Raw genomic sequence first — 26596 nt, 5'->3', positions numbered from 1 at the left:
CGTGATCGCCAACATTGAACCCATGGGCCGCATCAACACCATCGACGGTGGTGCTCCAATCACCAACATGTCTCATAGGGCAAAAAAGCGTTATGCACGTGCTAACCACCCCAATGAAGTTTGCAACATTCGCTATGAGAGGTCCGCTAAACTCCCAAGGTCTGGTTGGGAACCTATTACCTTCTCGGAGGAGGAAGAGCGCGGAGTACATTTGCCCCACGACGATCCATTCTTGATCGACGCCATACTCGGCAAATGGTCAGTGAGAAGGGTCTTTGTTGACAGCGGGTCCGCTATAAATGTCATCTTCAATGGTTGCTACGACAAACTCCAATAAAAAATTACTACAGGATCATGAGCCATTGCTTAGCTTCTCCGGTGACGTCACGCAACCATTGGATTCTGACTACATGCCACTAGTTATCGGCGCTAGTCCACATACGGTGGAAATCCATACGGAGTTCATCATTGTGAACTGCTTCAGTTCATATAATGCCATCATTGGTCGACCAGCACTCAACAAGCTCAAGTGCATCATAGCCGGATACATGCTTCTCATGAAGTTCCCTACGCCTAATGGGACAGGCTGTGTCAAGGGAAGTCAACAACTGGCACGAGAATGCTATTCCACAACCGTGGCACGATCAGCGCGCCGCCATGAGATCCTAACGGTGGGAAACCATGCACCGGCACCAAATATCTTTGAGGACCCCAGGGATGACGAGAAGAAATATGTCAAAAAAGAGCCTGTCAACCCAGAAACATCCTTAAGGGTTATCAGCATCTCCAACGAACACCCTGAGCGGACAGTCCGCATCGGCGCTCAGCTAGACCCAGAGGTAGCGGCTGAACTCACCCAGTTTCTACGTGATAACGCTGCAGTCTTTGCATGGTCCTACGCTGACATGCCAGGCATCTCCCCTGAGATCATCACACACAAATTAAGCATCAAACCATCCGCCTACCCTGTCAAGCAACGGCGAAGGGCCTTTGATGAGGAGAGATATCGTGCAATAGGGGAAGAGGTGACCAAGCTCCAGAACATTGGATTCATCCACCAAGTCAATTACCCTCAGTGGATTTCCAACTTGGTCATGGTCAAAAAGCCCAGCGGAAAGTGGCGGATGTGTGTCGACTTCAAGGGCCTCAATAAGGCATGCCCCAAGGACAGCTTCCCGCTACCTCGCATAGACCAACTGGTTGATGCAACCGCTGGACACGAGCTGCTCAGCATGATGGACTCCTTCTCTGGCTACAATCAGATCAAGATGCACCCCGGCGACCAGGAATGCACCTCCTTCACCACCGACAAGGGCCTATACTGCTACAATGTCATGCCTTTCGGTTTGAAGAACGCCGGCACAACTTACCAGCGGCTGATGAATGCCATGTTCGCTGAACATCTGGGCAAAATCATCGAGGTTTACGTGGACGATATGTTGGTAAAGAGCATAAAGGTCAGCGGACAAGTGGCAAACCTCAGAATCATATTCGCCATTCTCTTGGCTTATGGTATGCGCCTCAACCCATAAAAATGCTTCTTCGGCGTCACCGCCAGCAAATTTCTAGGTTACATAGTCAGTGAACGGGGCATAGAGGCCAACCCTGACAAGGTACAAGCCATCCTCAATATGAAGGCTCCAGAGTGGAAGAAGCACGTTCAGAGCCTCCAGGGCAAACTAACTGCCCTTTCTCGGTTTATCTCCAGACTCACTGACAGATGTCTCCCATTTTTCAAAGTTCTGAAGACAACCCACAAGAAAGTCATCGACTGGAACCCAGACTGTGAGGCGGCGTTCCAGAGCTTGAAAGAGTACTTCGCAGCAGTCCCACTCCTCTCTATTCCTGTGCAGGGGGAGACATTGTATATATACCTAGCGGTATCACAGTCAGCGGTAAGCTGCGCCATTGTCCGGCGGGACTGCCAGGATGAGCTCCCCGTATTCTACGCCAGCAGAGGCATGAACGGGGCAGAAACAAGATATCCCCCTTGGAACAGCTTGCTCTCGCACTCATCGTTGCCGCTAGACGCCTTCGCCAGTACTTTCAGGCCCACACAATTCATGTCTTAACAAATCAGCCGCTGAGGCAGGTAATGCAGAACCCTGAACACTCGGGGCGCCTCAGCAAGTGGACCATCGAGCTCAGCGAGTTCGACATTGACTACAAACCAAGAACGTCCATGAAGGGCCAGGCGGTGGCAGACTTCATTGCTGAGCTCACCGAGCGTCAAGTTGAACCCAACACGGAGGCAGAGCCCAGCACGAAAATGATAACCGCTGAAGAACCAGCCCCCCAGCAGTCGGACTGGAACTTACATGTGGACGGCTCCGCTTGCGCCAAGGCCAGTGGCGCCGGAGTCATCTTGACAGGGCCAGGGGGACTGAACGTGGAATACGCGTTAAAATTCAATTTCAAAGCCTCAAACAACATGGCGGAGTATGAAGCACTCATTGCCGGCTTACTCCTCGCCATCGACTCGGGGGCTGACAGTGTCAACATATTCAGCGACTCCCAGTTAGTCGTCAACCAGGTCAACGACAGTTTCCAGGCCAAGGACCAACAGTTGGCGGCATACTTGGGTTACGTCAAGACGTTCCTCACGTCAAATTCCACACCATCACGCAGATCCCCAAGGAAAGGAACGCCAAGGCTGATTCACTGGCAAGACTAGCAACTGCCCAGCCACACAAGCGCAAGGGTGGAATGTCTTGACAAGCCAAGCATCACAAAAACCCTAGCGGAGATTTTCAACATTGAGGTCAATCCCAGTTGGATGGACGAAATCATCAAATACAAGCGCAATGGGACACTGCCAGAGGACAAGGTCGAAGCACGACAGCTCAAGCGGAGAGCAACCCTCTACAACATCCAGAACGGCAAGCTCTACCGCCAGGGGTTCACCCATCCCAACCTCCGGTGTCTAACCCCAGAGGAGGGAAGGGTCGTTCTTGCAATGATACACGGCGGGGAATGCGGAAACCACTCGGGCGCCAGATCCTTAGCCAATCGCACAATGCGACAGGGCTACTTTTGGCCTACCCTCGGCGACGACGCCAGGAGGGTATCAAGATCTTGCCACAAATGTCAACAATATGCTGATCTCCCACATGCCCCGGCTGAACCACTGTCGATCATCATTGGTCCATGGATTCACTCAACGTGGGGCCTGGACTTGATGGGAAAATTCCAAACCGCCAAAGGCCAGTTCAAGTACATCCTTGTTGCCATCGACTACAACAGCAAGTGGATAGAAGCGGAGCCACTAACGGCAATAACTACCGCTAAGGTAACTCACTTCCTCTGGAAGAACATCTACTGCCGCTATGGTGTCCCCCACACAATCATCACAGACAATGGCACACAGTTCAACAATAAGGAACTCATATCTTTCACCGCTAACCTGGGCACCAAGATGAGTTTTGCATCTGTCGCTCACCCCCAAACCAACGGCCAGGTCGAAGCAGCAAACAAGATAATCAAGAAGCTGCTAAAAAAGAAACTCGACGACGCCAAGGGTTTATGGGCGGAGAAGCTTCCGGAGGTTCTGTGGGCCATCAGGACTACCCCAACTTCCGCCACTAGTGAAACACCATTCTGCATGATGTTCGGAACTGAAGTCGTCCTACCTATTGAGGTAACTCAACCTACCGCTAGGGTCGAAGGCTACTGCCCTAAGACCAACGGCGAAGGCGTCAACCTCGACAGGGACCTCCTAGAGGAGAAACGACACAAGGCCCATGTGCACAATTTGCAAAACAAACAACGGGTATCGCGTTTCTACAACACCAGGGTCAAGGCCCGGGACCTCCAACTGGGGGACTGGGTAATGAAGGAAGTCATTCCACCGCCAACGGCAATTCGCCCAACTTGGGAAGGTCCATACAAAATTGTGGAAGTCGCTAGCCCCGGCACCTTCTACCTAATGGACAAGGATGGCGTCACAACGACCCACCCTTGGAATACCGAACACCTCCGGTATTACTACAAATAGTCATGCCGCTACCCTAGAGCATCTTGACTTAGCTAAATTTTTGGCTTAATATTTAGCTAAGGGAAGCTACCCAACGGGTACAACCCCGCTTTTTGTAAACGCTGATATATAAGCTATCAATGAAACGAGGAATTATTCAAACCATTGTCGCCAAGTCCAAGCACAAGAATCAACTGGCAACGCCAACAATATTCGGCGGACTACGTCCGCTACATCGTGCACTTGGAACAATTTTAATCCCTTTAATGTTTCATTGAGTCACAAAGCAGCAGTCAAAACTCTAGCGGTCCATAAATATTCAAACAATGCAATCGGTAAACACATTCACACATGAAAATCTCAGAAGCAAAAAAAAAAAACCAAATGTATATTACGGGTCGGGACTCCCCGCCCAAATATATTGTCAAAATACAAAAAGCCTTAGCGGCGCACAAAAAAAAAAAAAGAGAGAAAGGCCTCAGCGGCACTACATAAAGCTATGGAGCTGTCTTCATGGATTCTGGGGAGCAGCAGCAACATCCTCGCCCTCCGGCGGCTATTGTTGCTCGGACTGACGGCTCGTCTGATCTGACCTACGAGTGGTAGGGCTTGGCGTTATAATGGTACCATCCGCTCGAGTATGGGCAGCCAGAAAGCCATCACGGGAGACCTCAAACTGAGTGGGAGGAGGAGTCCGATGAGAGTCGTCCGCCGGACGCTCACCACTCTCTCCGCTACCTAAGCAGGCACCCTCAGCGTGAGTAGGAACCACACCACTCGCAGGAGGCGCTTTCTGCCCTGACGGCCCAGCGGGTTGGGACGCCTTGACCCAGTCGATGACGCCCTTTTGGTTCAGCAGTTCCACGTTAGCGGCGGCACCAGCCTTCGCCGCATCAGTCATCGCTTTCTTGTATTCCGCCGACTGCTTAAACGCCTCCACAGCGGCGGCCGCTGCACGGTTCCCCTCAGCTCCCAGTCGAGCAACCTCGCCCTCCAGCTTCTTCACCTCAGCAGATTTGACGGCAGAATCCCGCTGAAGGATCTCAACTTTCTTAACCTTAGCCGCCACTTGATCCTTTAGCAAGGCTATGTCTTGCTCTAGTTTGGAGACGTGGTCATTCCGCTTGAGGTCCAGCTCAACGGCGACAGCAAGCTTGCCGCGGGCATCCGTAACATCTCACTCTGCCTTGGTCAGGCGTCGCTGCACATCCGCCAACCTGTCTTTGGCCTCCCCCAGCTCCCTCTGGAGACCCTTGATCTCCTCCCTAAGCTGCCGCTCAACCCGGAGCTGTTTCGACGCCGCTAGGAACATCTCATGCAGCCCAACAGAGAGGTGTCCAAAGGCCGAGCTAAAGGGCGATTGATCAACGGCGGTCGAGCGCACAATCCCCTCTAGGCCGCCGAACCCGAGCTGCTCGCAGAGGTGGAAAAGAAATTCCCGCTCATTGTCGGTCAGGAACTCTGCGTACGCGGCAAACGAGTCCAGATCGCTTGCTTGCACCTCCCTGTCGGCGACCACAGGCACCTTGGGCGGAGCCTATTTTGCCTTCTTCTGCTGGCGGGCCCCGATGGTCTCCGAGTCGTCTCCTTCCTCCTCTCCATCGGAGTCATTTTGGCGATGCCTCCTCTGAAGCACCGCCCGTGTGGATCCAGCGGCGGCAGGCCTCGATCCCTTCTGCGGCTCCAACCCCGCAATGGTGACTGTTTCCGTCGAAGACACCACTTTCTCCTTCTGGGGCCCACGCCGGTTAGCGGGCATTCTCTCTTTTTGTTGCACAGGTGTAGTAGGGGCCTTACTCCCGCCGGTAACCCCGCGGTCCACGCCAGTTCCCTCCTGAGTCACGGGTGAACCATCGGCACAAAGATGAGAGTGGTGCGGCATCGGCAGCACCACGGGAGTCTCAGACTGACTTAGCGCCAGTGTCTCTAGATTAACGACGGTCTGCTGGGCCGCCAGCCCAGGGGCGTAGAATCTAAAAAGTTGTTGCTCTCCAAGAAGTTGTTGATCTCGGCGCGGTCCATGGCTTTAGCAAAAGCGTCGCGGCTCGCTTTATTACCCGGCGGAGAATCTAAAAAAAAAAAAAACACAAAAACGACTTAGCCTGGTGCAAACTGAACTAAGGCACAAGTCAGCGGAAATTGCTTACCAAGGGCGCGCGTCAGTTGTTGATCGACCAACAACTCCCAACCAGTGAGAAGACGAAGGTCCAGTAGATTGCGATTCCGCCAACAGCCTCTGATCCGTGCCACGCGACACTCTTCCTCGCGCGTCAGGTTATAGTGCAGGCCCGCTACAAAAAAAAAATGCGGTAATCGTTAGAACAGAATACAGGAATTATCATACAAGCAAACCGCCAACTTTGGCCAGCGGAGACCGGCGACAAGCTCGGATAGGTTGGAACTCCGACTTAATCCTGAATGTCGGCGCCCCCTCATTGACCCTGCTTGGTATTCCCACCCCGCGGTGGCAATACAGAAGGCACTGTTTGGACTCAAAATAAGCATTTTGGCCTGACAAGGCGTGTCTTGGAGAAATTGAGCCAATGTCAGTGGCTCAAGCTATATATTGTCGACAAGTTCGAAATATATATTTAGAGGCTAAATAAAGCCTACTATGGAAGCACGGAAGCATGGAAACATGAAAAGTCAACTTTAGCACATTTTCCTACTTCGGCTAGGAGAAACCGAGCTAAACAAGGAAGGAGGGGTGGAAGACTAACCAAATGAAATCGAAATGTGCTGAAACTTTCCAGATCCATTCTAGACATCCTAAGGATCATTTCTTATGAAGAGTGCAAGAGCTTTTTTTGAGTGGAAGGCCTTCAAACAATCAGCCCAATTTTCTACAGAAGCAAAACTGGAAAACTGGACCTGTAAGAGGTCCAGCAGCATTTTCGGCCCAACCACATGGAATAAAAATCTGAGAATTTGTCAGGATGATCTACACTCATAGTGGAACATTTCATATGAAGAAGTCGAAGGCATATAATGAATTCTTGTTGGAGAAATAATTGAAGGAATAAAGGGGCAGAAACTGACCTAAAACCAGCTCAATATTCACATGTTCATGTTTCCTACCCACATGAAGAAAGCTAGATGCTTTTCTCTTTTTCCTTGGATATATTTTTCTTCTACAATCTCTTTAATAGATCATCACCACTTCCATGTTGCTGCACCTTCATGCTTTGCTTTCATTTCATCTTTTCTCTATCTTTTCCATATTTTACAAGTGAACTTAGATCTACTTTCATTATTTTTCTTCCACTCATCATTTCACTCTTCTTTTTCTTCCCTATATAAACATCTTCTCCTCTCATTCTAAAACACACATTCACAACACAACATCAAAACATCTCTAAGATGATCTAAGTTCTCTCTAGAGCAACCTCTCTAAGAGCAACTCCTCTCCTTCTCTTTCTCTTACCGGTGATCACACTCCTAGTCCTAGTCTTCTCAGAAGCCGACTTTCAGTGCCGCCAAACCCTCTGTCAACGTGCTTCGGTCCTAGTCTCCTCGGGAGCCGACGGTAGTGCCGCGACCACAACGGTTACAGAACCAGCTAAGCAAGGGTAACGCCCTAGCAACCCAGCCAAGCTAAAGTCACGCTTTAGCAAGATCTCAATACTTCCCGGTGATTTCGCTCTGCTCAATCTGCAATATTGAGTATCGACTTGTGAACAAGAAGAAACTTCAGCAAAGTCCTCACCACGAGGCACAAAGAATCCCACGACGAGGTTGGTGCTCTCCTCGTCTACAATCGCTCGACAGAAGTCAGGTCAAGGGACACCCCCCACGACCGCACCCGAACGGTGCTGGCACGCCCGCGCAAGAAAAGAGACTGTTGACTAGCTGCAGCAAAATTGGAGCCAAACAGGCACCCCGCCAGGGAGACATGGAATCCTTCAAGTTCTCGATTAGCTTGGGCACCCCCTGGCGGCGACTCAAATTCACTTGCCCGCTACAACCTTGGCGCTTCACGTACACCAACTCGTAGAAGTGTACCACTTCCGCCACGGTTGGACCCTCGCAACCGGACAGGCACCATAGCGAGTTAAGCGCCATCAACAACTGCCACATGTTGGGGCAAATCTGCCCAAAGGTGAGGTCAAACTCGCACACCAGGATTTGGAGATTTGGCAGTAGCGGAAATGTGACTCCCTGGAGGAAGATCGCCTCGTGCACGGCGGCATGCCCCGCTGGCAGAATCGAGGCTCTCTCGTCCTTCATCGGCGGACGTAGCTTCACTATGCCTGGCAACCGAAACACCCGTTTCACCCGATTGACGGCTGCAGAGGTCATCGGCCCTCCCGCCTTGTCAACAGGGGTGTCGTCGTGGAGGACCCATGCTGACTCAGTCTCCTCCCCTGCGGTCTCTCCTCCATCAGCGGAGCCGCTCGCAGCGCTATTACTTGCTAGCCTCTCCTCACGCCTATTGCGGGCGGCGGCATCCTCCCCTGCCCTAGAACTCTCTGGACGTGGGGCACGACCCATTGCTACTTCCCAGGGTATGGTCTGTAGTGGCTCGATCTCTAGCGGTTCGGACAGTGAGGTTCCTGCATGGGCAGACGAACGCAATGAGTCAATAAATATTCTATCCGCCACGCTGAGCGACGCGTCAGACCCGGAATCCTCACCGCTCGAGATCTTTACGACGCTAGCCATCCCAAAACCCTAAAACCCAAAACCAGTCAGTTCACACAGGATCTAAGCTATCCCTTTGTCAGTTGCATCCAAGAACATCAAGAACAATTGCCCAAAAAATGCCAAAACAAGAACAAAACGCACCCATACACTCAACCCAGATTCGACCATCTAGCAAATCCCTAAACCCCAACTCTCGGTCAAACACCAAAACCCATCCCCAAAACTCGCTTTACACCCTCAGAGCACACCGGGGAAGAACAGATTACACCCCAAATCGAAAACCCAGAAACTAGCAGAAGCAAACACACAAAAATCCAATAAATAGGGATGGGATTCAAGATACCAACCTCAAAGATGAAAACTTTGGTGTGATCGAAGGCGCTTGTCTTCGCTGCAGGAGATCTTCGTCCTTCAAAGACCGATAACTTCAAGGAATCGTAGCAATCTTCTTCTCGGATCTCAGAGCGAAGCTTGAAGACGACGATACTAGTTCAAAGTGCAAAGTGCCAAACCACCAAGTTTCCCTCTCTTTTATGTCAACATCAACCCAATCTTGACCGTCCGCTAAAAAACGACATCGCACGACAACCGTACACGTGCCCCACGCTGACACTTACTCTCCGGATTAACCGAGGCGACGCCTCGGTTACAAAATCAATAATTACCCGCATTTATGGAGAAGCGACGGGCGTGCTGCGCAAACATTAATCCACACGCTAACCTAGTACATGCTGGCCACGTGTCGAACGACGTCACACGAAGCGTCTCTACAAGGTAACCATCGAAAAGGAAGATCACCAATCATCGGGAGACTCAGCGAGATAGTCTCCGCTAAGCACAACTCCGCTAGCGGAACTTCTCCCTTTTCATCTTACAAGCGAGATAGTTTCCGCTAAGCGCAACTCCGCTAGCGGAACTTCTCCCTTTTCATCTTGCAAGGGAGATAGTCTCCACTAAGCGCAACTCCGCTAGCGGAACTTCTCCCTTTTCATCTTGCAAGCGAGATAGTCTCCGCTAAGCGCAACTCCGCTAGCGGAACTTTTTCCTTTACATCTTGCAAGCGAGATAGTCTCTGATAAGCGCAACTCCTCTAGCTTGGGTATCAGGCATGTTAACCCCCGCCGCTTGGGTATCAAAGATTGGGTTCGCTACCCAACACCCTCTACTCAGCGCAGCTCCCCTCAATAAACAATACACCGGTCAAACGGAGGTCTATCTTAGCTGGGGAGTGGGGGACTCCCTGGGGGGCCTAGAAGGGGCCCACCCGAAAGGGTATAAAGCGTTTGTTCAGTAAGTCCATGGTTGACAACGCACTGATGCTAATTACGCTCTTGCAAGTCTGGCAGAAGTAACGTTTCGAACCGCTAGGCAACTCCCCAACCAAGATTGCCCTCCTTGACTGGGGACTTGGGGGACTTGTACTTACATAGGCATTTGCAAGCATAATTAGCTATAATGAGCCACGCTCATGCTACCGCCAGCAGTACCAGCTCCCGCCAAAGGAGTGACCCACAGAAGCACAGCCAAGCAAGCTACCGCCTGAGCCCCGACTTACCCCCAGAGCACCGCTGACGCTCTGCCACGCGCCGCGCCAAGACAGCATCAGAAGCTCCAGAAGCTGGGAACTGAAACATATCAGTCCCACATCGAAAACATGGAGAAGATCAACTCCCTCCTCACCTATGAAAAGTTCTCTCCTCTCTCCTCATTAATTATGCATTTACTACTTACCTACTGTTACTTTGTCAACATAAATACATTGACTAACTTAGGCATCAGAGAAGAGAAGACAGCCCAACGCGGTCTCCTTCTGACGCCCTTTGTATTTTACTTGACAGGTAGCGGAAGCCCTGAGAATATCACAAGTAGCGATCCGCCCATTGGATCAGCGTTAACCAAGATTTAGCTACCGCTAAATCTTAGACATTAACACATTTAAACTCATATTGCCTATGTCATTTTAGATGCATTAATGTGGGAAAGATGAGGACTAAATTTGTTGAAACTATCTATGCCTGATTATGTGAGCTTTTGAGCCAAAGGAGTGCATACATAGTCAAAATGCACTAGTTCTTTCATTGTGTGATCAATTCATTGTGCATGTGATCTAGAACTTGCTCCAAATCTTTCGAGACTTTATATCAAGCATGAGTTGTTATTGGGGAAGACCAAGGCATTAGGAATCCATCATGGCCAAATAGCTTTTGTCCTTAAAGTAAAAATCCATTAGTACACCAATTTGAGCCTATATAAATATGTGTTAGCCTTTTCATTTCTCTACCACCACAAATGTCTAACCTTTTAAACTTAAACACTTTTCCTACCCTTTCTAAGCTAATTGGAAAGCAATGTGAGTCCTAGTATTTTGATGCTTGTAAACGGGTTTGAGGATATTACAAAAGAATAAGTGCGAGGTGGGTAGAATACAGTGTGTGTGAGCTACGGGTTGTAGCCAAGAAAAGAAAAAGGTGACCCTAGAAACATGTTCAAAATATCAAAATAATTATTCAAAGTCAATATGGACTAGGGTCATCAAAGAAAAGAAAATAGAAAATAGAAAAAGTGTTGTACAAAAATAGTGTGAGTGGGAAAGAAAGAAAAGAAAAGTACAAAAAAATAAAGAGAGTGTGGGTTATACAAAACGGGAATAAAAGCTTGTAAGTTTAGAAGTTTATTAGGTTTTTGGGTTTGTGGAAAAGAAAAGGAGGTTTTACAATTGACTCTAGTCAAAAGAAAAAGGAACTCAACAAGAGAATTGCTTACTAGAAGGCTTAGAATTTGTAATTTCCTTTCCCTTTATTTCTTTAACCCTCTCACCTTTAGCCCCATTACAACCTAGCTAAATAAAAGATCTTGTGACCCAAGAGAACTCATGCATTGATCTTGTGGAGAAAAGATGGAAGACCAAGCCTAAAACATGTAAATTGAATTGTTTTTGAGTGCAAACACTAACCATTAAACACTTGAGTAAAAATGAGTAATATCCAAGTGAGTTTGATGTCTTCAAGTTAATCCCAAGTGAATCATTTACGGTGGCACACATGGCATATGCATTCAATATATTATGTTGAGCATGACTTTCCAAATCCAATTATTAGCTTTGCATTTCGAAAATTTAGTTTCTAAGCTTGCTCAATTGAAAGTCAATCCACTAAGTCATGGTTTTCTAAGGGAAAATGGTTCAATCACCAACGATGCGAGTGAGTCTTTTAGTTTGTTTTTGCTAGTTTAGTTTATGTTTTTGCTTGAGGACAAGCAAAGTGTAAGTGTGAGGTATTTTGTTAGGTCCATAATTACTTAGTAATTATTTCCCTAATCTTGCACGTTCGCTTAACCTTTGTGTATATATTTATTATGTTTTCCTTATCATGCTAAAAAATAATGGAAAAGCATGGAAATGCCCTCAAAACTCAACTTTAGCACATTTTCCTACTCCGGCTAGGAGAAACCATGCTAGGTAAGGAAGAAGGAGGAGCAGACTGACCAAATGAACTCTAAATGAGTTAAAACTTTCCAGATCCATTCTAGACATCCTAGGGATCATTTGTTATGAATAGTTCAAGAGATAGTTCGGAATGGAAGGTTTTCAAAAGATCGGTGCAAGTTTCTACACTGAAAGACAAAAACTGCAAAACCGGACCTGTACCGATTCCGGCAGCATTTCCGGCCAAACCACTGTGAACTAAGCTCTGAAATTTTACCTGGATGATCTAAACTCATGAAGGAATATTTGATATGAAGAAGTTGAAGGCCAATTCCGAAGTCTCAGTGGAGATTCAATTGAAGGAAGAAAGGAGAAGAAAGTGCGCAAATGGACCAAAAATGGGTCAAAGAAGGTCAACGCCGGATTCCGACAATTTCCGGCCAAGAACATGTGTGGAGGACAAGGAAGAGCTGACTAAGGTTAGAGACTTTAGGTGGGAAGACTTTATGTCACATCCCAATTTTTTTTTTTTTTTTTTTTTTTGAGATGCAACTCATACTCCAATCATGGAAATAAATTTCCGAGATCGAAATATGAATAATTGGAAAACAATGACACTCGACAAGTTTCCGAAATTAAAACACAACCTTTATTACAAGAGGGGTTTACACCAATAGTTACAACAAAAGACCAACTATACTCCAAGTTCTTGTCTAGGAACCTAAGCATGATTAACAATAACACATGTATATCACATTATTAAAAACACCCTTGCAGTAAAATAACTTCAAACTTATTTATCCATCACCTGCCAAATGATAAAAAGGGGTGAGCATACATTGCCCAGTAGGAGAAATAAACCTCTTTGAAAATCATAGTTAGAATAGCAATAATGAATGGATGCAACTACTATCTATTCCCGATAATCCACATTGCAAAATAAACTGAGCCTACATGTCCCATACCATGTATTTTACCACGAAGGTGACTCCGAGTATTCAACAATGTGAACTTACCCCCACCCAAAATCAATCCCCCTAACCCTCTTTTGCTAGTCATCTTGTCCATTCCCCTTTCGCTAGTCCCGAATCGCCCTTTCAATATCCTATACTAAGTGCACATTAACAAGTGGGCATACCTGGGATCTGGTACCTGCTGAGGTTATAGGCTCAACTACGCAAAAGATAAACCAACATGCTTATTCCAATAGCATATTCACATTACCATCACCACCCTTATACTTCATGTCTTATTGATGCATCAAATACTTTGAATATATAAGTGTATTCACTATTCAACCATACCAAAAAAAAAAAAACAGAAACAGAGGACATAAATGCATACAATCATCCAATACAATCATGTAAACAACCATCCGATGCAAACATAGAGGCTCCCTAAGTTTTTCCCCTACCTCGATTGATTTTCACGTTAAGTATCCGGATGAAAACAAGTTCCTGACTTTTTACTCCTCCACTTCTAAGATACCAAAACTCTCTTTCTCTCTCACTCTCTCTTGTTTGTCTATGTATCTAGCAACTTAAGAAACTGTATGGAAAGCATAGATGGTTAAGCCTATTTATAGTGTCTGGAAAGGAGGTGAAAACGTAGAAAGCAAAATGGATATTCTAATTGAAATCTTACCCATATAGGTACTAGACTTGCCACCTCCAGATTTCTAGAGTTCCAGCTCCTGATTCTAGGGTTCCAGCTCTAGCTGCATAGCTTTGGGGAATCACCAAGTTTGAAACTTGATTTCCAAGGCAGTTGACACCTTCTACTTGCCCATGGTAGCGGCTATGACCTTTGTACTTTCCTAAGGCGGTGGCTGGTGTATCAGATGGAGGAGAATCTGGGGGTAAGGAAGGCAATGAAGAGAAGGGACAAAGCTTTGAGTTTGGACGTTGGTTGATCTAGTTTTATTGTGGAATTCTTTCTATAAGCTGTTAAGCCACCGGGTTTGAGTTTTGGGCCAAATACTTTGGGCTACACTCTATTTACTTAAACCCAAACAAGTAAAAAATCATCTCTACACTATATATATATATATATATATATATATATATATATATATATATACAGATTTTATCTAGAGCGGAGCTCCGCTTTGAAATTAACGTGTGAAGTTCGAGTTTTAGGTCACTTTTCGGTCGCATATCCACATCTCAACCGTTCAGTTTTTAGGTACTACTGTATAGATCATCTCTGCAAATTTTCAGCCAAATTGATGATCGTTAAGGTATCTAACTCGCTTAAACCAATGGACGTACTGAATCTGTCAACCTGAACCGTACTAGCTTTAAGGTAGTTATCAATACCTTAACGATCATCAATTTGGCTAAAAATTTGCAGAGATGATCTATACACTAGTACCTAAAAACTGAACGGTCGAGATGTGGATATGCGACCGAAAAGTGGCCCAAAACTCGAACTTCACACGTTAATTTCAAAGCGGAACTCCGCTCTGGATAGGATCTGTATATATATATATATATATATATATATAAACAATATTTAAAAAAATAGTTTAGCACAATAATTAAAATTAAACTTATTTTTTTTCAGAAAATGTTAAAAATTTTAGGTCGTCACACTCTCCCCTCCATTAAGAAATTTCGTCCTCGGAATTTATAACATACCACAATCCATAAATAACTCTGGATACTTTTTCTGCATTTCTGTTTCCAATTCCCACGTAGCTTCTTCCACATTTGCATGTTGCCAAAGAACTTTGACTATCGGAATACTCTTTGTTCGCAGTACCTTTTCTTTCAGATCTAATATTTGGATTGGTCTATCCTTGAAAGATAATTGTTCGTCCACATCAAGATCTGTCCAATCTAAAATATGTGTCGGGTCTGGTTCATATTTTCGAAGCATTGACACATGAAAAACATCATGGATACCCGAAAGCTGTGGTGGTAGAGCTAACTTGTATGCTACTTCACCTTTCCGTTCTAGGATCTCAAAAGGACCAATAAATCTTGGAGCTAATTTCCCAGTTTTTCCAAACCTTTGAATTCTTTTTCGAGGAGATACTTTCAGAAACACATTATCCCCCACGTTAAATTTTAGTGGACGTGTCCTTTGATCAGCATAGCTCTTTTGTCAACTTTGTGCTGTTAGCAGTCGTTGCTTAATTATCTTTATTTTCTCAGTAGTCTCCTGTATAAAATCAGGTGCAACTATGGTAGTCTCACCTACTTCTGTCCAGCACAATGGTGATCTGCAAGGTCTACCATATAGGGCCTCATATGGTGCCATTCCAATGCTAGATTGGAAACTATTGTTATATGCAAACTCTGCTAATGACAAATAATCTTCCCAACTTCCATGGAAATCCAAAACACATGCTCTCAACATATCTTCCAAAATTTGAATTGTTCTTTCTGATTGACCATCAGTTTGGGGATGAAAGGCGGTACTAAAATTTAACTCTGTACTGAGAGATTGTTGTAAACTCTCCCAAAATTTAGAAGTGAACTTGGAATCTCTGTCTGATACAATTGAGAGAGGAACTCCATGTAGTCTAACTACCTCTTGAACATATAACTTGCTAAGTGTTTCTGAAGAATCTGTTGCTTTCACTGGTAAGAAATGAGTTGATTTAGTTAAACGATCCACAATAACCCATACTGCATCTTTACCTCGAGGTGAACGTGGTAAACCAGTTACAAAATCCATGGTAATATAATCCCATTTCCATTCAGCTATTGGCAACGGTTGAAGTTTTCCTGCTGGCTTTTTATGCTCCGCTTTGACTTGTTGGCAAGTAAGACATCTTGCTACACATAGTGCAATATCTTTCTTCATTCCATCCCACCAAAATTGACGACGAAGATCATAGTACATTTTTGTACTTCCAGGGTGAATAGTGTATGATAAGTAATGTGCTTCACGTAAAATTTCATTTCTAAGCTCTGGAATCTCTGGTACATATAACCTTCCAAAATATCTCAAACCATTACTATGATTGAAGATCCAACCCTCAAGTTGATTTCCAGACATCAATTTGTCTTGAATTGATTTGGATAGAGTATCCTCTTGTTGTTTCTCGATAACATTTTCCATCAAAATTGGTCGCGTGGCTAAGTTACAAATACAAGCCATATTGTTGTGTACATCAACATGTAGATCATATTCACAAAGAGACTTCATCATCTTCCATTTCTGAACATGTAAGCTAGCCACAAACCTTTCTGATTTTCTACTTAAAGCATCTGCAACCGTATTTGCCTTTCCAGGATGGTAATGCAATCCGAAATCATAGTCTTCTAAAAATTCCATCCAACGCTGTTGCCTCATGTTAAGCTCCTTTTGAGTAAATATATATTTCAAACTTTTATGATCAGAATATAGCTCGAATCACTCACCATATAAGTAATGTCTCCAAGTCTTAAGAGCATGGACAATAGCAGCTAATTCAAAATCATGCGTTGGATAACTTCTTTCGTGTGTTTTCAGTTGTCGAGAGGCATATGCGACCACTCTATCTGATTGCATTAACACACATCCTGATCCGCGTAAAGAAGCATCTGTGTACACCACGTAACCTTCTCTTCGCTCAGGAATAATCAACACTGGAGCAGTAGTTAAGCGTGTCTTCAATTCTTGGAATGAATTTTCACATTCTCTACTCCAGATAAATTTGACTTCTTTCCGAGTTAACCTGGCCGGTCAGGGGTGCGGCTAACCGAGAAAAATCTTTTAAAAATCTTCTATAATAACCAGCCAATCCAAAAAAACTTCGAATTTCTGAAATATTCTTTCGCTGACTCCAATTTAATACTGCTTCTACCTTGGAAGAATCAACTGCAATGCCTTCATTAGAGATCACATGTCCCAAAAATTTTATTTCAGTCAACCAAAATTCACATTTGCTAAACTTAGCAAATAACTGATGTTCTCTCAAGGTCTGTAACTGATAGGAGCATTTTAATGTGATATTTTAATAGTTAATTCCTCACATTTTGCTTAGTTAATTCCTTAACGAATCGATTTTTAACTCAATTTCTATTTTTTTAGGTACATTGGAGTAGATGATGATGAAATGACCATTAGGTCCATAATTACCTATAAATGATGGAGAAAAATGGAAATGTACTAAAAGGTCAATTTTACACATTTCCCTACTCCGGCTAGGAGAAACCAAGCCAAGCAAGGAAGAGGGAGCGGCCGCCTGACCAAATGAACTCCAAATGAGCTGAAACTTTCCAGATCCATTCTAGACATCCTAAGAAACATTTCATATGAAGAATGCAAGATCCAGATAGAAGTGGAAGGCCTTCAAAAGATCGGTCCAAAGTTCTGACTAAAAGACGAAAATTGAAAATCGGACCTGAACGCATTCTGGAAGCATTTCCGGCCAAAATACTGTTCTAAAAGATCTGAAATTTTATCAGAGTGATCTACATTCATGGAGAAACATTTTTTATGAAGAGGTCAAAGGCAAAATCCGAAGTTGTGATGGAGATTCAATTAAAGTAAGAAATGAGCAGAAAATCCACCATCATCATCACCCAAACACCTAATTCCATGTTTTAGGGTGTAATCATTATGTTTTCTCCATCATTTCTCACCCTAATTTACTCCATCTTGCCATCATCATGGTTTCTCCATCATTTCTCACCCTAATTTACTCCATCTTTCCATCATCATGTTTTCTCCATCATTACTTACCATAATTTACTCCATCTTTTCCAATTTCACTCTTCTTTCTCTTCCCTATATAAACACATTCTCCTCTCACTCTCAAAAACACATTCCTTCATCCATTCCATCTTCTTTGTCTTCCCATTTCCTTTCCATTTTTCCACACATTCCTTCATCCATTCCATCTTCTTTGTCTTCCCATTTCCTTTCCATTTTTCCACACATTCCTTCACCCATTTCATCTCCTTGTCTCACCATTTCCTCTCCTCTCATTCTCTCACACATCTCTTCCATCATCCTGTCGTACTCCTGCTTTGAAGACTCCTCAAGCTTTGTTGAAGAATAATCAAAGTGAGATCGTCCCTCTACGGTTTATTCCTTTTGTACTTTTCAATTTCAATATGTATGTGTTTTTGGATTTCCAAACTATAAGTGAGTAATTTTCTTGTTGAGAACTAGTATGAAACCCTAGTTATGTGATGGATATTTAGCTTTTGAATCTCTTTTTCGATTACAAGGTTTTGTGAAAGTACCCTCAATCCCCGGACTGAACGATTCCTGCTTATCCTATACTAACAATTGTCTTTTGCAGGGTAATTTTGTGCGCTTAATTCAGGCGTACCAATTTTTGGCGCCGTTGCCGGGGATTGAAAAATCCCTAGCAAGTTGCGTTAATTTTGTTTAATTTTTATTTGATTTTATTATTATTATTTTTTTTAGTGCTTTTAAAACGTGTAAAATATTAACTTTAAGTTCTAGTTTGATTTTAAGTGTGAATCATAACGGAATAGGTGAAGAGTTCTTTTGTTAATTCTTGTCTTAACCCCCATTGTTCAGCTAGATTCATCTTTGTAAGACACGGTGTCTAGGCTGATTGGATACGAGAAGTGCTAGCAAAGGGTCTCGTCCCCTGCTAAACAAGTGAGCTGAGCTCCGCCAAAATCGTTCCTCTTCTACCTGGCTGTGTCCCAAAAGAGTTATCGAATGCTTTGGGTTGAGGGCGACAATTATTAACATTTGAAACATCTTGGGCCGCACGTCCAAACCTTGATTCAAACTTAATCTTGAACTTTTTCTCTTCATATAAACTAACGTCTAATCCAACTTAAGATAGTATTTTTCTTGAAATTCATTGTCTTATTACACTTGTGTTTCATTCCATTACTTCTTACTAACTTTAATTTTTGTTTTGTCTCTAAATGTGGCATCAATCTTACGAGGTGTGTTCCATATGCTCCATGGTTGGTCATTCAACTGAGACATGTCCAAGCATCCAATATCAAGGATACTACGATCAAAATACCATGCTTGGAGGATTTCAAGACAACCAAGGACATTGGAATAATTACTATTCACCTCCATACAATCCGGCATGGGATAACTCTCCTTATTCTTCGTGGAACAACAATCCAAACATGCAACAAGGATCTTTCAATGCGTTTGACGCTTCCATATGTTCATACCATGATTATAGGCCACAATCACCTCCTCCTCAAAACTCAGGTATGTCTAATAATTATGATGAGATGATTAAGGCTCTAAATGCTGCAACTCAAGCTGTGATTCAGGAACAACAAGCTTTGGATGCTTCTATACAACAAGCTCGTGAGAATGATGATGATTGGGCAGAAACTCAAAGGCGTTGGGAGATCTTTATATCTCAAGAGCACCCTTCTACACTAATGGTAACTTTAGAGGAGTTCCCAACAACTATGGCTTTGGATCAACCTCATGATGCATTCAATGATTCAAGCTATGCTGAGGATGAAATAAGGGATTTGGATGAGTCTTATGAAGAGCAACGCAATGTTGAGACATGTGAGGACTACGAACTATGTTGCATAACCGAGCTTGAAAAATGGGAAATGGAAGATCCCTTTGATGATGATGATGGATCCTTTCATGGAGGAAGTAAGGATGAGCTTCATGCAAATGTGTCCCAAGTGCCTGAAACAATCATGTTACATCATGAAGATCCAAAATGTTACGTAACCACAATGGAGAATTGCTTAAAAGGGGAGTCCGTCAAGGCTTCTACATTTGGACCTTTATTGCTAGCACATGGAAGACAACATGATTCTTCAACACCTCATTCAAGCTCTACACATTTTCTCCCCATCCAAGAAAAGTTTGAGTTTGTTGATCATGTGGAGATGGTGATACGTGAACATGTCAAATCAGATAAGGAGGTCATTCTTGCCGTGATTGTTAAACTTAATAAAAGATGGAGACAATGGAAGAGGAGACAGGAAAAGAGAAGCATCAAATCTTATCTTCCCATTGCTCCCAAGTTACCTAAGTTGCTAGAAAGAGACCATGAAATATCTTTGAAGAAGCTTAAGCATCTGATCGAACCGCAGCCTAAACCTCCTGATTACGCTTAATTGGCGGTACACGTCAGGCTGAAAAGACGTTAAAACAAGCGCTCGTTGGGAGGCAACCCAAACTTTTTCATTTTAAATCTTATTCTTGTTAGTTCGTTTTAATGTTTTTTTTTGTGTCAGTGTGCAGGTGCAAACATTAAGAAAGGCAAGGAAATTTCCTTCCTTCTCTCCTTTTTACCCCATTATCACTTCTTTTGGAGTCCATATTGCACGGAGCTTAGGTTTTGGAAGTCAAGGCCTTGTGCCTTGAAGTTGGTGTCTAACTTCGGTCTTCCCCATAGGTCGTGAGCATTGGGAGGTCTTCAAGGGGGAGCTTTTCTATAATCTTTCTTATTCTTTCTACTTGCCTTTTGGATTTTCCTTCTCTATGCTTTTCTTGTGCATTGTGAGTTATATTGCCATACGTTGAGGACAATGTCTAATTTAAGTGTGGGGGAATTAGGGAAATACAAATTTGTCAATTTGTTTTTGAGTCATATTTGACAAAAAAAAAAAAAAAAAAAACTACATTCTTTCAGTCTTATTAAATTCAGCTATTTAAAAAAAAAAAAATGTTGGTTTTAGAGTCTTTTTGTTTGTTTGAGTCTTAGGATGCTCTTAACGTCTAGGATGAACATGTCTCTGAATTCATGGCTGAAGGTTTTCACAATCGAAATAGGACTTAATTGAATTCTGTGGTTAATCGACATTGTGATACTTGTATGAAGATTTGAGATAGGATTGTAACATGGTTCATAAAGCATGCTAGGATTATGTCTAATTGAATTAATCCTAAGCGAGCTATTGAGCTAAAATACTTTCTTTTCGAGTGCTTATTGATAAATTCAGAATTTCATGGCTGTATTTGCAAAACCTCATCATTCTTTGAAAAACCAATGATCATGTGCCATAGATCTTAATGGACTAGAGAATACTAGAACTCGACTTTTGTGACTGTCAAAACTTGTATGCCATAATATGCCCTGATCTTGGATAGGATAGAAGGCATTAGGTTAACCACCATAGCCAAACAAGCATGTGTCCCCAATAGTGCCCGTCGTGGGACCCCTTAGAATGAACCCCTTTGAGCCTACGTTGAAAACCTTTGTTTCATCACCCTCACTACCCTACCATGAGCTTAGTACAGGATATCTCTACCCTTGTGCTAGGGACTTAGTCGAGCATGACATAATGTGTAGGGGTGACGATGAAAGACAAGTGTGGGGTGGAGAAAGCCCAAGAAAAAAAAAATCAAGAAGAAAAATTGAAAAGAAAACTCTTGGGAAGTTGTTGAAGTGTGGTTTTGGACTTTCAAATTTGTAGAAGGCTCAAAGTTGAAAATTAGGCCTTTGTCCATTTCCATGTTGGTTAGAGTGAAAGTTGGGCCCAAAACAATGATAATTTGCCCATAAAAATGGTGACATAAGGTGGTCCATATATGCTCTGCTAGGTCCTTAGGATTTTTGTATCCTTAATCTTCATTTCAAAAACCCTAGCTTAGCCCCATTACAACCCGTTTCAAGTCCTTACTTGATCCTTGAGATGGCCAGCCTTTGGTTAGTGGAGTCAGTTACAAAGTCGAGCTTATGGTTTAGGTCCATTTGTGCACTTAGTCATTTCTTGAGGTCTTTAAAAATTCTTCACAAAATGCTTTTATTGATGAAATATGCAAGCTGTTTGTTGCCTTACAATTTGTTCTCTTGCATATACTTGAGTGTGAAGCTTTTAAGCATAGCCATTTCTGAGAGAAAAATCGAGAGTATGCCTTGTGAGTTTGGATTGGACTTGTCGAAACATGCTATCATTCATTGTATAACTTAAGTTCTCCATATCTTACTTAGTCATATGAGTGTCACATGTTTATTAACCTTGGAATTATCTATGTGATTTTGATTAAGTGTTTAACGTGAAAGCCATGAGTTTGATAACTCTGAGACAACAGTTAGGAGCAGTAGAGTCATTTACTTGCTTTTTGTCAAGTCTTTGTTCTGTTTTGTATTTTTGTTTTGCTAAGGGACTAGCAAAAGCTAAGTGTGGGGTAATTTGATAGGAGCATTTTAATGTGGTATTTTAATAGTTAATTCCTCACATTTTGCTTAGTTAATTCCTTAACGAATCGATTTTTAACTCAATTTCTATTTTTTTAGGTACATTGGAGTAGATGATGATGAAATGACCATTAGGTCCATAATTACCTATAAATGATGGAGAAAAATGGAAATGTACTAAAAGGTCAATTTTACACATTTCCCTACTCCGGCTAGGAGAAACCAAGCCAAGCAAGGAAGAGGGAGCGGCCGCCTGACCAAATGAACTCCAAATGAGCTGAAACTTTCCAGATCCATTCTAGACATCCTAAGAAACATTTCATATGAAGAATGCAAGATCCAGATAGAAGTGGAAGGCCTTCAAAAGATCAGTCCAAAGTTCTGACTAAAAGACGAAAATTGAAAATCGGACCTGAACGCATTCTGGAAGCATTTCCGGCCAAAATACTGTTCTAAAAGATCTGAAATTTTACCAGGGTGATCTACATTCATGGAGAAACATTTTTTATGAAGAGGTCAAAGGCAAAATCCGAAGTTGTGATGGAGATTCAATTAAAGTAAGAAATGAGCAGAAAATCCACCATCATCATCACCCAAACACCTAATTCCATGTTTTAGGGTGTAATCATTATGTTTTCTCCATCATTTCTCACCCTAATTTACTCCATCTTGCCATCATCATGGTTTCTCCATCATTTCTCACCCTAATTTACTCCATCTTTCCATCATCATGTTTTCTCCATCATTACTTACCATAATTTACTCCATCTTTTCCAATTTCACTCTTCTTTCTCTTCCCTATATAAACACATTCTCCTCTCACTCTCAAAAACACATTCCTTCATCCATTCCATCTTCTTTGTCTTCCCATTTCCTTTCCATTTTTCCACACATTCCTTCATCCATTCCATCTTCTTTGTCTTCCCATTTCCTTTCCATTTTTCCACACATTCCTTCATCCATTCCATCTTCTTTGTCTTCCCATTTCCTTTCCATTTTTCCACACATTCCTTCACCCATTTCATCTCCTTGTCTCACCATTTCCTCTCCTCTCATTCTCTCACACATCTCTTCCATCATCCTGTCGTACTCCTGCTTTGAAGACTCCTCAAGCTTTGTTGAAGAATAATCAAAGTGAGATCGTCCCTCTACGGTTTATTCCTTTTGTACTTTTCAATTTCAATATGTATGTGTTTTTGGATTTCCAAACTATAAGTGAGTAATTTTCTTGTTGAGAACTAGTATGAAACCCTAGTTATGTGATGGATATTTAGCTTTTGAATCTCTTTTTCGATTACAAGGTTTTGTGAATGCTTTGTTTGGTTTTGTTTTATAAAATCTTTTATATGTTTATGTCTTAGATTGATCATCTAAAATATGAGCATGTAAATGGAGCTAGTTTTAAGGTGCAGTGCGTTCACGATCTTAAAACACTAAAGTAGTAAAGCCTACATGTTAGGTGAAATCAAACAAATAGAATACATGCTAGGATGGCGTTCCTCACTAGTTTTGTACTCTAAAATCAATCTTTCCAAAGAGCTTAATGTGTTTATGTGTACTTAATAAGTTAATTTGATAGGGTAGCGTTCTACACCTTGATTGCATATAAGCAAGCTTAGGATGCAGTGCGTTCACGGTTCTAAGTAATTTCGGGAAAAATAAGGCTTTAGCGGCGATCCTAAAGTTCTTGATTGGTTTCATTCACATACCTTTGTAATTGAAGATTAGGTTAAATTGTCTTTCTCTGATCATAACTAGAGGTGGATTACGAAGTTCTCAACGTTCATACATCTGATTTAGAATCCCTAAAAATTGCAACATTTTATTTCCTTTATTATTGCTTGCATTTTCAAAACCTAAACCCCCCTTTCATTTAGTTTTTGTGTCAACTTTATTTCTCTTTTCTTTCTTTAGTTTTTGATAGTTTTGTTCAATTAGCGCAATTTGTGAAAGTACCCTCAATCCCCGGACTGAACGATCCCTGCTTATCCTATACTAACAATTGTCTTTTGCAGGGTAATTTTGTGCGCTTAATTCAGGCGTACCAGTAACGTAATGGACAAGTGTCTCTCATGATCTTCTTGTGATTTTGAGTAAATGAGGATATCATCAATGAAGACAATTACAAACTGATCCAAGTAGGGTCGAAAAACACTGTTCATTAAGTCCATAAATGCTGCTGGGGCATTTGTCAAACAAAAAGGCATAACCAAAAATTCATAATGTCCGTATCAAGTCCTAAAAGCTGTTTTCGGTACATCTTCAGGTTTGACTCGGAGTTGATGATAACCGGAACGGAGATCAATTTTTGAAAAGAAACAAGAACCCCTTAACTGTTCAAACAAATCGTCAATTCTTGGTATCCGATATTTATTCTTCACAGTTACTCTATTCAATTGACGAAATCGACGCACATCCGAAGAGATCCATCTTTCTTTTTCACAAAAATGGCCGGTGCTCCCCACGGTGAAGTACTAGGACGAATATAACCTTTGTTTTCTAATTCCTGAATTTGTGCCTTGAGTTCTTTCAATTCTGCTGGTGCCATACGGTAAGGGGGTATCGAAATAGGAGATGTACCCGGATACACTTCAATTATGAATTCTATCTCACTCACAGGAGGCAACCCGAATAAATCTTCTGGAAACACATCAGTAAATTCCTTTACCACAGGAATAGTTTCTAACTTCATTTCATTCTCCTCTTCGACCACAATGTGGGAAATCAAATTCAAATAATTGCACTTAATATCAAATGATACTTCTGATTTATAAGTGCTCTTATCCCGGTAAAAACTAAAAGTTTCACCTTCCGGAGTATTGATAGTTATCTTCTTTTTACCACAGTCCATGATAGCATCATAACGACTAAGCCAATCCATACCCAAGATGATATCGTGCTCTGACATTTCCAGCATTATCAAATCAAAGTCGAATTTATGATTTGATATTTCTATCATGCATAGCCTACACACTCTATTAACTCTTACACCCTTACTCAAAGGAGACCCAATAATTAATGAAGTCTTCATAATCTCAAGTTTCAATTCAAGTATGGATGCAAAGGATGATGATATAAAAGAATGTGTTGCACCAGGATCAAATAATATTCTAGCTGCCGTATTAGATATTAAGAATGTACCTTCTACCACTTGAGATCCATTTTGTGCCTCCATGTCATTCAAAGCATACAATCGACCCTGTGTTGGATGTCGTGCGCCAATTGGTGCTCTAGGCCTAATAGGATTTCCTGGTCGTTGTGCCTGTTGAGGAACATTTGGCCTCTGCCAATTCTGTTGTGGTTGAAAAGGTGCACGATACTGTTGTTGCGGTGCATAACCTTGCTAATGCTGAGGACGAAACTGGGGTTGTGGAGCACGAAACTGAGATTGCTGATTTGGACGAAATTGTGCATATGGAACTTGATTTGACTGTATGAGTGGACAATCCCTCTGAAGATGTCCCGGTCCTCTGCAGTAGTAACATAATTTTGTATATGGAGATGTCCCAAAAGATTTATATGATCTCTGGAAATTATTTCTGGAAGGTCCAAAATTCTGGCGTTTGAACTGTCCACTAGTATTCCCAGAATTCCAAACCCTTTTTGTTTCTTGAATACTACGTTAAGCAATAAGTGCTTGGTCCACCACTTCCGAATATTTCAATAACTTTAGAATCGACACTTTCTCCCTAATCTCAGGATTAAGTCCTTCCTCAAATTTCTTTGCTTTAGCAGCCTTATTGGGAATAATACCCGGAGCAAACCGCATCAGTTCCTCAAATCTACCTTGGTATTCAGCTACTGTCATTTCCCCTTTAGATAGAAACATAAACTCTTTTGCCTTGGCTTGCTTTACTGTGTTTGGGAAATATTTTTCAAGAAAAATAACTTCAAATGCATCCCAGGTTGTAATTTCAGTGTCTGGAGTAGCAAGAACTGATTCCCACCAGTGATAAGCTGCACCTTCCAAGTACGTACATGAGATAATTACTTTCAAATCTTCCGGCACTTTTTGATTATTCAGAGTTCTCTTCATTTGTCTCAACCATTCTTCAGCTATCATGGGATCTAAGGTACCCTTGAATATAGGATTTCGGGCCTTACGAAATTCACCTTGTATTCTCATAACTCGTTCTTCATTACCTTCTTGATGATTACCGTTGTAATTTTCCCTTATTGCACTTGCCATATCTTGAATAGCGGCTATGACTTCCATGTTGCTACTAACCTCACCCTTGTGTTGTTCTTCTGCCGTTCTTTTGGTTTAAAACAATCATATAATTTTTATTCATTATTATGTGTTTATAAAATTCCAATTAATCTAACAAATAGTAAACAGAACTTCCAATTATAAGACAAAGAGTAAGCACGTAAGAGAGAGAAGTATAAACATAACATATATTACATGAAAAACTTTTACAAAGTTTTGAAAGTAAAAACACATATCAACAGACTATATTTTACAAAACTTTAAGCAAAAGTAGCACACCTG

General features: G+C 42.6%; 2 protein-coding genes across 2 annotated transcripts; one reads left to right on the top strand and one right to left on the bottom strand.

Moving 5' to 3' along the window:
* The first annotated feature begins 18533 nt into the window (after positions 1 to 18533).
* On the top strand, positions 18534 to 20487 carry LOC133713877 (uncharacterized). The gene is made up of 2 exons (XM_062139904.1): positions 18534 to 20083; positions 20205 to 20487. The coding sequence occupies exon 1, from the start codon at positions 18893 to 18895 to the stop codon at positions 20075 to 20077; it is 1185 nt and encodes a 394-aa protein (XP_061995888.1). The 5' UTR covers positions 18534 to 18892; the 3' UTR covers positions 20078 to 20083; positions 20205 to 20487.
* A 5239-nt stretch (positions 20488 to 25726) lies between these two features.
* Positions 25727 to 26320, bottom strand: LOC133716468 (uncharacterized). The gene has a single exon (XM_062143176.1). The coding sequence runs from the start codon at positions 26318 to 26320 to the stop codon at positions 25727 to 25729; it is 594 nt and encodes a 197-aa protein (XP_061999160.1).
* Between the last annotated feature and the right edge of the window lie 276 nt (positions 26321 to 26596).

The sequence above is a fragment of the Rosa rugosa genome, chromosome 6 (genome assembly GCF_958449725.1).
Source record: "Rosa rugosa chromosome 6, drRosRugo1.1, whole genome shotgun sequence".
In the NCBI taxonomy this organism is placed as follows: Eukaryota; Viridiplantae; Streptophyta; class Magnoliopsida; order Rosales; family Rosaceae; genus Rosa; species Rosa rugosa.
This window is presented reverse-complemented; position numbering and strand designations above follow the sequence as displayed.

Excerpts from the sequence above, each read along its gene's own strand:
- LOC133713877 (XM_062139904.1), top strand. The coding sequence starts at position 18,893 with ATGTGGCATCAATCTTACGAGGTGTGTTCCATATGCTCCATGGTTGGT.
- LOC133716468 (XM_062143176.1), bottom strand. The coding sequence starts at position 26,320 with ATGGAAGTCATAGCCGCTATTCAAGATATGGCAAGTGCAATAAGGGAA.